General features: G+C 45.6%; 1 protein-coding gene across 1 annotated transcript in view; it reads left to right on the forward strand.

The window, feature by feature from the left end:
• The window catches only part of LOXHD1 (lipoxygenase homology domains 1), a 150,038-nt gene that overhangs the window by 24,878 nt on the left and 109,807 nt on the right, over positions 1 to 15,353 (forward strand). The window contains exon 5 of the mRNA XM_032859476.1: positions 10,909 to 11,007. Within this exon, the coding sequence (XP_032715367.1) occupies positions 10,909 to 11,007 (99 nt within the window). The remainder of the gene's footprint in view (positions 1 to 10,908; positions 11,008 to 15,353) is intronic.

The following is a 15,353-nucleotide window of genomic DNA, read 5'->3' on the forward strand; positions in this document are numbered from 1 at the left end:
TAGCCTTCTTCTGCACAGTGCTCATCTCCCTGCTGTGAGCAAGGTCCCTGGACCCCCCATTCTCTGCTGTCCAGACCTAGCTCTGCCACTCCACTATTTGGGTAGGGCAGGAGCAGATGTTTTAAGCTCTGTGCCTCTATCTCTTTATCTGTAAAATGGGGATAATGTGAATTCCCACTTCATAAAGTGGTTGAGCTGATTCACTGGGGGAAATGAACATAAAGACTTAATGCAATGCTGGCCGTAGAGTAATAGCTCAGTAAATGACACCAGCATTGCAGTGATTGTACTTGTTACCATCCTGATGTTTTCCCTTCTTCTTCCCCCACATCCAGGCTTATTATGACTCTGAGATGCACAGACTCAAGATTATGGCCTTTCAGAAGCCCCTGAGTGCCAGGATCCCCTCTAGAATCCACCAGTCTCATCTAGACAACTGGAAATAGACTCATGACCTTGATTTCAGTGGAAGCCTGCAGGGAGAACCTCTCTTCCTCACCCTTTTCCTTCTCCCTGATGTTTCCCCTTAACCCAGCTCACACATTATCCAGACCCCTCTGAGCTCTGTTTGCTGTGGATGCTGTCTGGGAATCATTGTTCCTGCAAACCCTCTGGAGCTGGACCTGGGCCCACAGACTCAGAGCCGTGAGGGTTTCGGGATGGGGGGAGGAGCTGGGCCAGTCCTACCAGCGCTCTCCTCCTCTGAACTTCACAGCAGCTCCCCGCCCACCCCATCTGCTCCCACCTAACATTGCAGAAAATCATCTCCGGAAAGAGTGGGAGGAAGAGAACTGTTTCCAGTGAGGAATATCAGAGAATTTCAGGACCGGAAGGGACCTTATCAACTCTTCCTCCATTTTTTAGAAGAGAAAACAGAAGCCTCAGGAAGTTAAACCACTGGTTCTTGGTCACCCAGTGTGGGCAGAGCTAGTGCCCTAGGCTCCAGATGTCACCTTGTGCTCTTCCAATATCATTCAGGGTTTCAATGGGCACTTGTTGGGAATATTTTATGGCAGATCCTTTGCTCAGGGTAAATATGTACAGGTCTTTCTCTCTAGGAACTTAGAGACTAAAAGGAGACAGTCAAGCCAGTAAATAATCAGTGCAAAAAGATAGACTGTTCTAAATAAGGAATGACCTAGAACAGTGGAAGCATAGATGAAGGAGGAATGAGGAGGGCTTCATAGAGGAGGTGATGCCCAGTTGAGACTTCATAGTTGAGAAGGAGTTTGTTGGGCTTCCAAACAGAATGAAGTTTTCAAATAGGTGTTTATAATAACCTTTTTTCCCCCTATTTGTAGAGAGCACTTTCTCAGATCTGCATTTTGTATGCATGAAAATTGGAACTTATAATACAAACATTGCCTTGGCAATGTTCCAGCTGTGGGTGACCATTCCAGCCACCATTGGTTTCCTGATGGACCCTTGCCCTGAGCTCCAAGTGTTGGCTAGAGTGGAGCAGGGTGTTAGAGAAAGGGTTCCCACCTACCTGGGCTCGATATTTATCTGGTGGGCCCCTGCCTCTGTCTTTTCTCTTCCTTAGTCCAGTCCTCAACCCTCCTTCTAGCTGCCCTGACCAGCAAGCTCAAAGGTTTCTGGTACCAAAGCCGGCTCGAGGGTGGAAGGGTATCTATCAAGTGTGTAGATTTTCCTTAGGTGTGTCTTACCGACTTGTGGTTCTCAACAGCTCCTACTGGATTACACGACTTATTCAAGTGTTGGCTTCAGGTGACCTCAATTTTCAGTTTTCAATTACAAGAGAAGAAGCATGGCTACTTTAAAAATTGTCATAAGTATAAATAAGCAAGAAAAAGAATAAAATCTTCCATAACCCCATTATCCCAAAACGATAAAAGCTAATTTTTATCGGACACTCACTCAATGTCACACATTGTTCTAATCACTCTCTAATTTTCACAACACTGCCATGATGGATTTATTATTATTATTATTATTATATTATTATTATTATTCCCATTTTACAGGGGAAGCAAACTAAGTCACAGATAAGTAATTTGCATAGAAGTGATGGACCCAAGAATAAACCTAGAGGCTTGAACTTAATTGCTATGTAGGAGAGCCCTGGAGAGACTGCTATTAACATTTTGGCAAATTTCCTTCCTTTTCTTTTTTATGCATGAATGCATTAAACACTACCTACTGATCAAAGGTGGTACTATATTACAATCAACTTTGTAAGCAGGTTTTACCACTTAATACTATATAATAACATTGAACAATCTTCTAACCCATTATTTTAAATGGCCGCATGGGTGAATATCATAATTTACCCCCATGATTGCCCATTCCGGGTATTTTTAGGTTGTTCTCAATATTTTATTATTAACGATGCTGTGATATGCTGTGATAGACATCTTTATAGGTCATTTATGAACACAATTATTTCCTAGTGTAAATGAATTGTTATGCACAGGGATTGGGTTGTTCATTCAAGGGGCTTGTAGAATGGTAAGCCTTCTGACAGGTATTACTCTGCCCTCCAGGAAGGCTGTGTGGCATTCTGGTTCCTCCAGCAGGGGATGAGAAGTGCTGGTTTCCCAGCAGTGGAGTGGAGTCTGGGGTGGAAAGGGGAGAAATGGAGCCAAGATTGCTAGGGCGTGCAGGTGGAAGGGAAGTGTCTACTGCAGAGCAGTGGGAGCGGGAGCCGAGGAAGGTGAGTGTCTAAGGGACGTGTGCAAATGGCCCTCCAGGGCTTGGCAATGAATTGAACGAGGGTGTGAGCACATTGAGCTAAAAGGAGCGAAAGCCTACCTACTCCGTAGCCTTTAAGCCCCTGATAACAACAGGCTTATATCACAATGTCTTAGGCAAATATACTAGCAGTCCGTGATTTGGCAGTCAAACAAGGGACGGAGTGGTTTTTCTTGATTACCACCCAGGAGCAACCGTTAATGACTAAGTGATGTTTTAGTGTCCTTGTGTAACGGGACTCAGCATGGGCTAGAGCCCGTGTTAGGGGCCAAAGAAGTGATACACGCCTGGAGAGTTCTGGAGGGGAGGACCACAGGCTCCCGAGGTGGGCTTTATGCTCGACCTGGCCAGGTGGGCGACATGACAGCTGATAGAGAACCTTCCTGCCCAGACCTCTTGAGGCCAAATCCGGGCTTCACCCTTTCCAACTGTGGCAACTGGATTAGGTTTCTTAACCTGCTCCTTCCATTGCTTTCTCAGTAAGTGGTGACCACAGTAATAATACTGTCTGCCATTGTGAGGATGACAGGAGGAAGAGATGTGACGGGCCCATGTCGGTCCTCCGTAAGCATCAGAGGCTCTTACCACTTTGCTAAGTGCGTGTGTCCTTAGGGGCCGCAAGGTTGAGGGCATTACCCGGGAAAGCAGAGACGTTCCAGTTCTAATTGAAGAATCAGGTGAATCTGGGTGAGAGATGTGGACCTCTGGCCCGGAGGGAAGGAAGAGGAAACTTTTGGAGACAGCAAGGGGAGTGGTAGACTCGAGGGTCTGGACCTGGGAGGACGTTCCCTGCTCAGTGGCTGTGGCCCAGCCCCCAGCACGGGGTCCGCCGGGGTCCGCCGACACTCCTCCCCGCACCCGGGCAGGACCGAGTCAGGGGCCTTCCGTGGCTGGGGGAGAACATTCTGCTCATCCTCACTCCCGGGGCAGCCCTGCCGGTGTCTCTCACTCGGTTCCGTGTCCTCCTCCGCGGCGCTGGTGAGATCTCGTTTCTGCAGCGTCTGGCTCCGGCTGAGCGGAAGCGATGGGTGCCAGGGAGCAGCTGTGGACACGTGGGGGGGCAGGGGGAGAGGGGGCCGAAGTCAAGTCCCGCCAGCCCCCTGCCACAGCTCGCCCCCTCTCACCCGCCTGAGTGAATGAAGCCGCGTTCTAACCACGCAGGACCTGAGAATGCGCGAGGCCGGGGAGAGAAACGCGGGGCGTCGACTCAGCCGCGCTCCATTCATGATTCCCTGCTTCCTAAAAAAGCGCGGGCCACGTGAGCTGCTGGGAGCCTCGGATCACGTTGGGTGTGGGATGGTCCCTTCCTTGGCAAGCGGGACCGAGGCTTGACTTCTGTCATCGGGAACGTGACGAGCAGCTCAGCCCGGCTCAGCACCGAGAACTGGGGGATCTGGCCCACTCGTGACTGTGCCTCCCCACACCCTCTTTCCCGGACGCCCAGGGTGGCTCTCTCAGATGTGTCCTGTCGCTGATGTGTGCTGACTGTTCCAGACAGAGCGCAGGCGAGGCTGTGGAGGCGGCTGGCGCACCAGGCGCAGGCGGCAGCTCAGGCCTGCCAGGGCCTGCCTTTTCTGGAAGCCCACACAGGCAGCTTCCGGTTGGCCCACAGGGGACATGGTTCCTGTTTGGAGGGAGCAGGGCTGTGCCTCTGCCATGCAGGCTGCTGAGGAAAGAGGAGGCAAGGCTCGGCTGGTAGATCCCCTGGGCAGGGCAAGCAGGGCACAGACAGCCCTGTGCTGTGGCCTTCAGGTGGCCACTTGTCTTTAAGCTACAACAAATGCCATCCCTGTAGTACCCCAACTCAGTTCTGTTTGGCTCTGGAAGTTACCCTGGGATTATCTTAATCTCTGGTGTGTTTCCCTTATCGTATATTGTTCACATCAATCCTCAAACTACTTTGGCTTCTTTGAGTTCTCACTGATATTCAGGGAAAGGCAACCACTCTCTGAAAGGTAGTGTTGCTGGGTTTGGATACACAGGTTGTGCAGTGCACAACTGAGACTATGTACAGAGACACTTTTCACATCATAGAGGTTGTAGGTTTGTGTATTTATTATGACAATTATCCAACAGATGGCAGTAAAGTGTCTTGAGGAAGGAAGCCTTTTTCTAATTTGTAGAAAGGCACCCTATGAACTAATGGTTACCCACTGAAAGGCCAGAGAGAAATCAGTTCAAGGGAGAATGTTATAGCACTGATTAAACCACAGGCCAACCCTAGAACTGTCTTGGGCAACAAGTCCTGGAATCCATCACTAGGCCCTATTCGTCCCATGCTTGTTCAAGAAGGACAGTGAACTTGCCAGCCCCTCCTCCAACCAGACCTTCCACCTCTCTTTCCATCTCTGCTCCTTGTTCACCCTCAGCCAGGTGGGGACCTGAAGGCACAATGCCTGAGGTTGCAGAACTGATGCTTCCATCTGTCCCCACCTTGAGGACATTGCAACCCTGGGCCCCCATTCTCCACTGCACTCGGGAACATTGAGCTCAGCCCAGTCACCCAGCATTGTAAGGGGCAGGGAAAGCTGGCCCTCCCTACCCACACTGGGCACAGGATATGTTCCTTCTCACCCCTTGCAGCCTGATAGGAAAAGGGTAAGAGTTTCCCAGTCTTCAGAGCTTGCGCTGCTTAAGCTAGTAATCAGAGTGTGCTGTGCTCCCCCTGACCAGCAGCTGGCCACGCCTGCACCAAGCAGCTCCTCTCCTATTCCAGGCCACCGAGTGGAAGGTTGCCTGCGGTCCCCAGCCTAGAAACACAGAACAGTGCCCCAAAGAACGAGACCCCTTAGAGCAGCGGGCGGCCAACGTCAAACAGGATGTGGGCCGACTACGTGTAGTTTTGCGAGGACCTGGAGCTAACAAAGATTTTTTACACTTTTTAAGGGTTGAAAAGAAATCAAACAAGAATAATATCTGATGACACAGGAGAGTCCTAGGAAGTGCCAACATCCGTGTCCATAAATAAAGTTTATTGGCACAAGGCCACGCCCATTTGCTTTTACGTAGTTTTACGCCGTGGGCCGCGTCTGCGCCAGAGCGTGTCCCTTTTTCCCTGTCGTCTCTGTGGGCGGTTGCAGGTCAGCCCGCCTCCAGAGCAGAAGCTCTTTTTTTTTTTTTAATATTTATTTATTTATTTATTTATTTATTTATTTATTTATTTATTTGACAGAGACACAGCAAGAGAGGGAACACAAGCAGGGGGTGGGAGAGGGAGAAGCAGGCCCCCCGCTAAACGGGGAGCGGTACTGGGGGTTTGATCCCAGGACTCTGGGATCATGACCTGAGCGGAAGGCAGAGGCTCAACGACTGAGCCACCCAGGCACTCCAGAGGCTCCTGTTTGTGACCAGTGATCGGAAGGCGAGTAGTAGTGGCTTTACTGTGTCCCGGAGCCTGCGTCGTTCTCTTCACGGGGTCCTCACGCAGGCGTTTGTCCTCTCGCATCCGCTCCAGAGGGCTGAGTCCAGGACGGGAAGGAATGCTGAGGGAGGGAGACCGCTTACCCCCTCGTTTTTATTACAGCGGATTATTGCAGTTCTCGTAACATCGTTAGTTATTGCTGGTCGACTCTCGCTAGGCCTAATGTAGAAGTTAAACTGTATCACAGTATGTCTAGGAATAAATAGGAAATAACCTAGTTTCTGTAGGGTTAGCCAACCCTGCCCGCCAGGGTCGCAGGCATCCGCTGGGGTCTCCGTGGTAGCCCCGCAGGTAAGGGGCAGGGACTACCCTATGGCCCATGGCTGCTTTCATGATACTCCAGCAGAGCGGAGTCCTTGCAGTAGAGACCAGATGGCCTAGAAGGCCTAAAATATTTACTATCTGGCACTTTACAGAAAAAAATTGCCTACGCATGGCATAGAGAATGAGAGGCCATGCCGCATTCTAGAAAGAGCCCTGGCTTCAGAGACAAGAGTCCTGGCTTTGAGGCCCCTCTTGCATCATTTAGCAGCTGTGTGTCCCCGGACAAGGAGCCTGGCCCCCTGAGCCTGTTTCCCCGTCTGTAAATGAGAACGGCAAGAGTATCTGTCCTGCCCGTATCGTGTGGCCGTTGTATGGTTCCGATGACATCAAGAACATACAGGGGCCTCGTGAGCTGCAAGGCCTGGATGACCGTTGAGTATCACTTGCCCTGAGCAAGGGGGCCAGCCCTGGCCATCCTGTTTGAACTCTTTGCTCTCATCTGCTTTCTCTGGCCCCCGAGTTGTTTCCTTCTGGCCTCTGGGGCAGGGATTTTTGCCGGGCTGGGACCTTCCCTCTGGCGGGTCCTTTCACTAGGATGGGCATTTCGCTCTCACACGGACCATCAGATCTAAGGGGTGAATTCAACATGTACAAACCCACTTGTGACCAGAATGGCAAGTTTGTGCTCATTGAAATTCTGATCACGGGATACTGGGGGGCTCTCATGACCACTTGGGAGGAAGGCTTGATGCACTGTGCTGACAGTGTGCCAGCCGTGAGAGAATGAAGCCTCGCTTTTAGCCCGTCTTGCTCTTTCAACAATATACGCACTTGATCACAATTTAGGGTTGGCGCGGGGCCCTAGGCCTTGTTTGGAAAAACGGCGCATCAGATAAGATGGGGTTCTGCTTGCAGAGGAAATGTGGAAGAAAAGCAGGGAGAACAGTAATATAATAAGCCTCATTGTCCATCTTCAGGGCCCTTTAAAGAGCAGTTTTCTGAGGTGTGCCTGCCCCCCTGATGCTGCTCGCACCCCCTCCCCAGGGTGATAGGAGGTCGTCTGGCACACGGGCATTCTTCTCCTCACCCAGTCAGCTACATGGGGACCCAGGGCCCCATCTTGCCATAGAGAGTTCTGCAGAGGTTAGAGAACAGTCCAGCCTAATTCCCTGCATTCCCTTCTTCTGATTTTCTGACCCCTGGGCTTGGGCCCCTTGTTGACCTCAGCTGGAAAGTTCTGGAAGTTCCTTCCACCCTTGTCTCTTTTGTTGCCTCATTTCAGACCCTGATGCCTACTTCTCTGGACTTTCCTGGGACGGGGATGCTGTGTGTTCCCAGAGCCCTGTGTGGGATCCTGCTCCCCAGGCCTGCGTACACCAGCCTGTGACTCCTCCCCTGATGAGAGCTCCCCCGCCCCCATCTCTTGGCTTCCCTCTCTCATCTGCAGGCTGCCTTGCCTGGTCAGATGTCAAGGACTTGCAGACTGAAAGGACCCTTAGTGTTCTCAGATTCTCTCACCTCTGGCTTTTTCTTTATAGCCTCCCTGACAGATGGCTCTCCACCAGTGTGTTTGTCACAAAGTGGCTGCTTAGATGTCTCTAGGGATGGGAAACTCACTCCCCCGAGGTCATCCCATGCTTTTGTTGGACAGCCCTAGCTATTAGAAAAGGTTTCTTTAGGTGAGCTAAAATATCCTTCTTTATAATTCAAGTGCTAAGTCCAATTCTGCTTTCTGGAATGATGCAGAATGTCTGCTGCTCCTCCCCCAAGGGCTCCCCAGGCCCCCTCATCCTTTCCTCCTGCTGCGCTGCGCCCAGTTCTTTCTGGAGTCCCGTCGCCGTCTCTGACTACATGATGCTCAGCAGTGGCCTTTAGGTCCTCCCTGGGCCCCCACCTCATCCTGGCATCACTGGTTGGGGACAACAAATGGAGGGTCTTCCCTCTCTTGTTTTGGAGCTCACCGAGTGACGTTTGAGGACAGAATTGCTACCTCCTGGCTCAGGTTCTCAGGAGTTTAAAGATTAGCCTTCCAGGCTGTGTCTAAGTGGGGGTGTCTCTCTGTGTGCCTTGCAAAACTCTACATCGTGTCATCATCTCTAGATGGCAGCTCCTGGGCAGTATTCAAGATAGGGACTGGGGGAAATGAAGTTTTCTCATTATCTCCCCCACCTCACTCCTTTGTCCTGAGTTACTTCCCTGGGATTTTGAGCTTTAGGAAATGCTAATCAAGTTGCTATCCACATACTTGGTGAGATTCTAGTATTGCCCAGCACTAGGATAGGGGCTGTTTGGGTAGGGGGGGAGGGGGCTATGCATGAGAAGGAGGTCCTGCCCAGACCTTTTTTAAGTTCTTCAAGAACTTGGAGGCCACACCTGTAGGAAACAGCAATCCACATAAGACGATAGATGGTGAACTTGGAAATCATTGACACAGACAATATGGCAGAGCCCAGGAATGCAGAGGAGAAAGCCCATGGGGGCTAGGACATCAAGGAAGGCCCTAGGGAGGAGGTGGATGGGCAGAGGGCCTGGAACTCTGGGCCTCAATTAAAACAGTTCAAATTTATTTTTATTGAGGTATAATTGACATAAAACATTATATTAGTTTCAGGTATACAAAATAATGATTTGCTCTGTGTATATATTGAGAAATGAGCATTGCAAAAAGTCTGGTTAACATCCATCACCACATATAATTATACATTTTTTCCTTGTGATAAGAACTTTTAAGATCTACTCTCTCAGCACCTTTCAGATAGGCAACACAATACTATTAACTATAGTTGCCATGTTGTATATTACAGATCATGATTTATTTATCTTACAACTGGAAGTTTGTACCTTTCGATCCCCTTAGCCCATTTCATATACCTCCTATGCCCCAATTTTGGCAACCACCAATCTGTTGTCCATAGCTATGGCTTTGGGGTTGTTTGCCTTTGTTTAGAGGATTTTTAGGGGTATTTTTGTTTTTTTCTTGTTGTTTGTTTTTTCGGATTCCACATTATCCGTGGAATCATTCCGTATTTGTCTTTCTGTGACTGGCTTATTTTAGTTAGCATAATACCCTCAAGGTCCATTCATGTTATTACAAATGTCGAGATTCCCTTCTTTTTCATGGCTGAATAATATTCTTTTTTTTTTTTTATTTACTTGACAGACAGATCACAAGTAGGCAGAGAGGCAGGCAGAGAGAGAGAAGGGAGGAAGCAGGCTCCCCGCTGAGCAGAGAGCCCAATGCGGGGCTCGATCCCAGGACCCTGGGATCATGACCTGAGCCGAAGGCAGAGGCTTTAACCCACTGAGCCACCCAGGCGCCCCAAGGCTGAATAATATTCTTGTATGTGCGTGATTGTCTGTCTTTCTTTATCTCTCCTTCCATTGATGGACACTTAGGTTTTTTTCCCTTGACTTGGCTATTGTAAATATTTTTTTCCCTTGTCTTGGCTGTTGTAAATAATGCTGCATTAAACATGGGGGTACAGATATCTTTTAGAGTTAATGGAACAACTCTAATTCTTATGAACTTCACATACTGCGCATAAGAAATCTGAACAAAATTGTACTACATAAAAAATAAAAAGTCACTGAAGGAAGGGGAAAGGGATGGGAAAATCGCCTCAGCCCTTAGAATGGTTAGCACCCAAAGAGAGTCTAGAGGAGTTTTCCTTCCTGTACAGCACAGCAACCCCTGTCCTTTGCTCCCCACTCTAAGGCAGGCTCCAGTTGGGGAGACCTAGGCCGAGCTCAGCCTTTTGTCTAGTTTACATTGAGCCCATCCCCCTCACAAGGCCATGGCCGGGGCTGAGGCATTTGGGGGTTACAGTGCATGGGGTTCTATGAATGGGGGAAAGATACGGGAAACCATATAGATCTTTAAGTGAGGTAACCACTAGGCATGCATTTGCTGGTACTCTTGGTGCCTCTAGTCTTTGAGTTGGTTATGGCCCTGACAATTTACATATAAATTCGATTTTCATTCGCAGAATGTATTTTCCCCAATGCATTTTTACACGGTGATGAAGTGTGGTAACAGATTGGAGAGGGCAGAGTAGATGGGCAGTGGGCCCAGTAAGAAGCCGTTTGATATCCAGGGGAGATCAGCTGGTGGTCTGGTTCAGTGAGGCATCTGGATTGGGACTGATTCATGCGTCCCAAGGCAGCATGTTAGTAGATGAAAACAGAAGTTCCGTCCACCTGATGTATGCTGTGTACACCATTTAGCAATGACCATTTGACTTTAATCTTCAGCTTTATTGAGATATAACTGACATGTAACATTGTCTAAGTTTAAGGTGTACGGTGCACTAATTTGACACACATATATCCTGGCAATGACAATTTGGAACCAATGTCAAGCAGCTCATTTCTTGCTGTGTTCTTGAGAGCAATGGTGACACTTCAGGCTCTGTTGGAGGGATGGGTAGGTGGTGCAGTAGCTACCTTGGGGCCTTTGCTCTTCTCTCTTCAGGATCCTAAGAAGCTGAGGCTTTCTCTGTCCTCATTTCCAGGTAACAAGTATGAAGTCAAGGTGTACACTGGTGATGTCATTGGTGCAGGGACTGATGCTGATGTCTTCATCAATATCTTTGGAGAGTATGGAGACACAGGTAATGGATTTGAAATCCTTTCTTCCCAAGCTATGCCCAGTTCTGCTTCTTAGGTGGGCTCTTCCCCCCATGCCTGGCAGAGGAAGGCAGCTCCAGTCTCCTCTCTTGAGCTGCAATTTTCTTTGTGGTTGTCCATGGCCGTCTGTGATGTGTTTTCAGAATATGGTGTTGGGTTTGGGCTCTATTTAAACTTGTCCTTCATCCTAGATGATGAACAGATCCAAGCTTTACATCAGCAAGGAACTCATTCTCACTTTATCTCCCTAAGCTCCATGGCCATCTTGTGTTATATTTTGAACGTGGCTGGGCATGACCTGATTCAGTGCAGTGGTTTGGTGCAGAGTAGAACGGGGCCAGGGATAGATAATTAGACTTGTCTTCGTAAGTGAACCAAGAACTAAGGACACAAGCATGGCCACAGGTGTTGGGAGGACATTCAGGCCAATAGAACTGAGGCAGGTGGTTCTCTCCTGCTTCCTCCAAATTACTGAAATAATGTAGGAGTCAGAAAAGCTACTGAGATCTGAATTTTGGATGTGATATATTAAAGAATTCAAAATGCATTGCTGAACTTAAGAAGAAAAAGAGAAATCTTCAGGTGCCAGAAATGAAGAGGGAACTCCAAACCAGAGTATTAGGTATGAATCGGTGCCTCTTAGAAGGAGGGCACTTTCATGTTCAACAATCTACAGGATAGATTTTCTTACCCATCTGGGGCCAGAAAATAAGATTGTGTCCTGCATGAAGCAAGATAGGCAAAATTAGAACCACAGGTAAAGCCAGGAGTCCTGAAGGTTCACAGGAACATCTTCAGTGAAAAAACAGGCCAGGAAATGTTTGCTCATCAGTACAATAACCATATCTCTGCAAGGGCTCTAGATTAAAAAAAACAGAGTTGTTGAGAAATTGATACATTCTGCTTACACTTGAGTGGACTTAATGTCGATTTTACATTGCAAGTATGATTTGGGGACCCTTCCTCCCCCAGGCTCAGAAAGTTGGTTCCACATCAGTAATACCCTTGGTGCTTTCAGAAGCATTTGCAAGATCACATGAGATTCCCAAAGATAAGGTACTAGAGATGAGTTCACTTTCCAAAACTACAAAATACTCAAGGACATAATCCCCCATGACTAAACATCAGTGGACACAAGAGTCAATAATGTTAAATGCTCGAGAATTTCAGGTACTAGAGTAATCTGAGAAAAGTTATAGTTTAAACATGTTTAAATGGACTACATACATGAACAAAACAATTGAAGGAAACAAGAAGACACCATGAAAAGCATAGAAAAAATATAGGACATGAAAATATAGTTACTAAATATAAACATTTAATGCATGTGTTGAACATCACAATTAGAAACCACTGAATAGAGACTTATGAACTATAAAATAAATATGAGCAAAATACTCGGAGAAGAGACATGAAGAGTTGGAAAATACAACTGAGAGGTCATGATTCATGGAGGACAGAAAAAGTTCTGACAGATGCTGAGCAGGAATTCCAATAAAGAACAGAATAGGTGAAAGGAAATATTTGAAAAGATAATGGCTGAAACTTCTTCAAATTTGAGCAAAGGTATGAATTTTCAAATTAAAGTAACAGAAGGAGTCACTGAGCAGGGTAAAAGAAAACAAATCCACATTTAGATACATTGTGGTGAAACCAAAGGCAAAGAGAAAGATCTTAAAGGTAACCAGATTTGGGCACCTGAGTGGCTCAGTGGGCTAAGCCTCTGTCTTCAGCTCAGGTCATTATCTCAGGGTCCTGGGATCGAGTCCTGCATTGGGCTCTCTGCTCATCGGGGAGCCAGCTTCCCGTCCTCCCTCTCCGCCTGCCTCTCTATTTGTGACCTCTCTATCTCTGTCAAATAAATAAAATCTTCAACAACAACAAAAAAAGGTAACCAGATTTGACAGATTATCTTCTACAAAACCAATTAGATTGATAGCAAATTCCTCTCAGCTAACTATACAAGGTGATAAATTCATGGAATGATCACTTTAATGTTCTGAGCAAGAATATATATCAGTCTAGAATCCTGTGTCCAGCTAGGCTTTCAGTAATTCCAGAGTGAGGACAGAATTAGTGAATTGCCATACAAGCAAAAAGAAATAGTGTTTACCACTCATAGATCTATACTTAAACAGCCACTGAAGAATATATTTTTAAGAAAAAGGAAATCATACCCACAAGAAAGGGGAAGCAAGAAAGAAATAGAGTAAAAATATTGATATTGATGTAACAAATTTAAGCAAGTATTAGTAAATAGTACTAATAATGATTATCACCAGGGCATGAGAAAATGTGGACCTGAACTGCTAGAACACAATAATCTTTGAGAAGGAAGGTAGATAATGAAAGTTAAAACATAATTAGGTTCTTGGTCACAGCTCATCCCCAAGTGATAGGGGACTAGAGGTATTGATGAACTTCAGACTTTAGTAAGTTAAGTGTGCATTTTAAAATTGTAAAAGTAACCCTCCCCCCAATAAGAAACTTATAACTTCTAAACCAGTAGAGGGAATAAAAGGGAATAAAACCTCAATCGATCCACTAGAAGGCAGGAAACAAGGAAAAGCATGGCTAATAATAAAAAATAAAATAAATGTACAGATAGTCAAAATAAATAGAAATAAACTAAACTCATCAGTTAAAGGATAGGTATTCTTATAGTAAATGAAAAGAAATAAAATCCAGCTTAAACATGGGATGCAGAAGGGCTGAAAATAAATAGAATACAATGAAATATATCAGGAGCATATCAACAACACAGAAGAAGGTGGCATAGCTGTATTGTTATCTATAAAATTAAGCTTTAAGGCAAAAATATTTTGTTAGAAATAAAATATATCGGGGCACCTGGGTGGCTCAGTGGGTTAAAGCCTCTGCCTTCGGCTCAGGTCATGATCCCAGGGTCCTGGGATCGAGCCCCACATCGGGCTCTCTGCCCAGCAGGGAGCCTGCTTCCTTTCCTCTCTCTCTGCCTGCCTCTCGGCCTATTTGTGATCTCTGCCTGTCGAATAAATAAATAAAATATTTTTAAAAAAAAGAAATAAAATATATCAGACAATGATGAAAGGTACAATTAACCTGGGAGATGTAATCATTCTGAAGGGGTATAAATTTTACAACATGTTCCCAAAACACCAGAAGCAAAAAGAAACAAAACTCTTGAAGAAACTTGACAAGTACATAATTACAGTGGAAGATTTTAATAAACCACTCTCAATAATTGATAAATCACATGAGTAAAAATATAGTTTTGGTGTAGAAGATTTTTACTACACAGTTTATAAGCCCAATCTACTGGAACGATGCAGATTCCTGCGTCCAGCTGGTAGAGGATACATGTTCTTCTCAAGCATATAATGATTGCGTACTAAAACCACAGAGCAAATCAACAAACTGAAATTAGTTAGTAAGATAGACTCAACATTCACATTCCTTGATCACAGTCAATAAAATTAGAAGAAACTCCAACCTCTCACACCATTTAGAAACAAACTTTAATTTTCATAAAAAATAATAATCATCTAAAAAATCCAGGAGGATTTACGAATCATTAGAACCAGTGGGAAAGAAGGTTTAGTAAAGGTTATGGATTCAAGATTAATTTACAAATTTTAATAAAAACAACAAGCAAACATTTAATTTAAAAATACGTGATTCACAATATCAATTACAAGGTGCCTAAGAAAAACTCCAACACAAGAGCTTTCTGGAAATTTGAGGATATCCAAGAATATTTAAATGGAGAAATACATTATGGAATCCCAAATTCATTAAGAACTCATTTTTCTCAGATTATCCTATAAATGCAATTCAATTTCAGTCACATTTCTGAAAGGCAATAGCCTGCAGCTTAAGCTGCTAATAAAATTCCCATCCATAAAGGGCTAACTATTGTGAAGACTATTTTGAATAATGAAAATAATATTAATAAGTGGGAATATTTACCCTGCTGGATAAATAGAAATTTAGAGCTACCACAGATCTCTAAAAACTAAAACAGTGTGGTACTGATAGAAGGAGAAACAAAGAAAAATCAGTGAAACAGAACAGAGTTTAGAAACACACATAAAGGCAGTGTTATAAATCAGAAAGGAAGGATGAACTATTCAAATATCCGTGTGCAAACAATTGCTTTACCATATGAGGAAAGATAAAATTAGATCTTTTTACCTTTTACCATACACAAAAATAACTTCCAGATGGGCTGAAGACTTAAATGTGGAAAAGCAACACTCTTGAGATTTTTAGAAGAAACTTTAAGAGTGTCTTTTGAATTTGAACTTAAGATGGAGTTTCTTGAACAATTCACTAAAAGTACAAATAACAA

The sequence above is a fragment of the Lontra canadensis genome, unplaced genomic scaffold (assembly GCF_010015895.1).
Source record: "Lontra canadensis isolate GAN:19392208 unplaced genomic scaffold, GSC_riverotter_1.0 scaffold17, whole genome shotgun sequence".
Lineage (NCBI taxonomy): Eukaryota > Metazoa > Chordata > Mammalia > Carnivora > Mustelidae > Lontra > Lontra canadensis.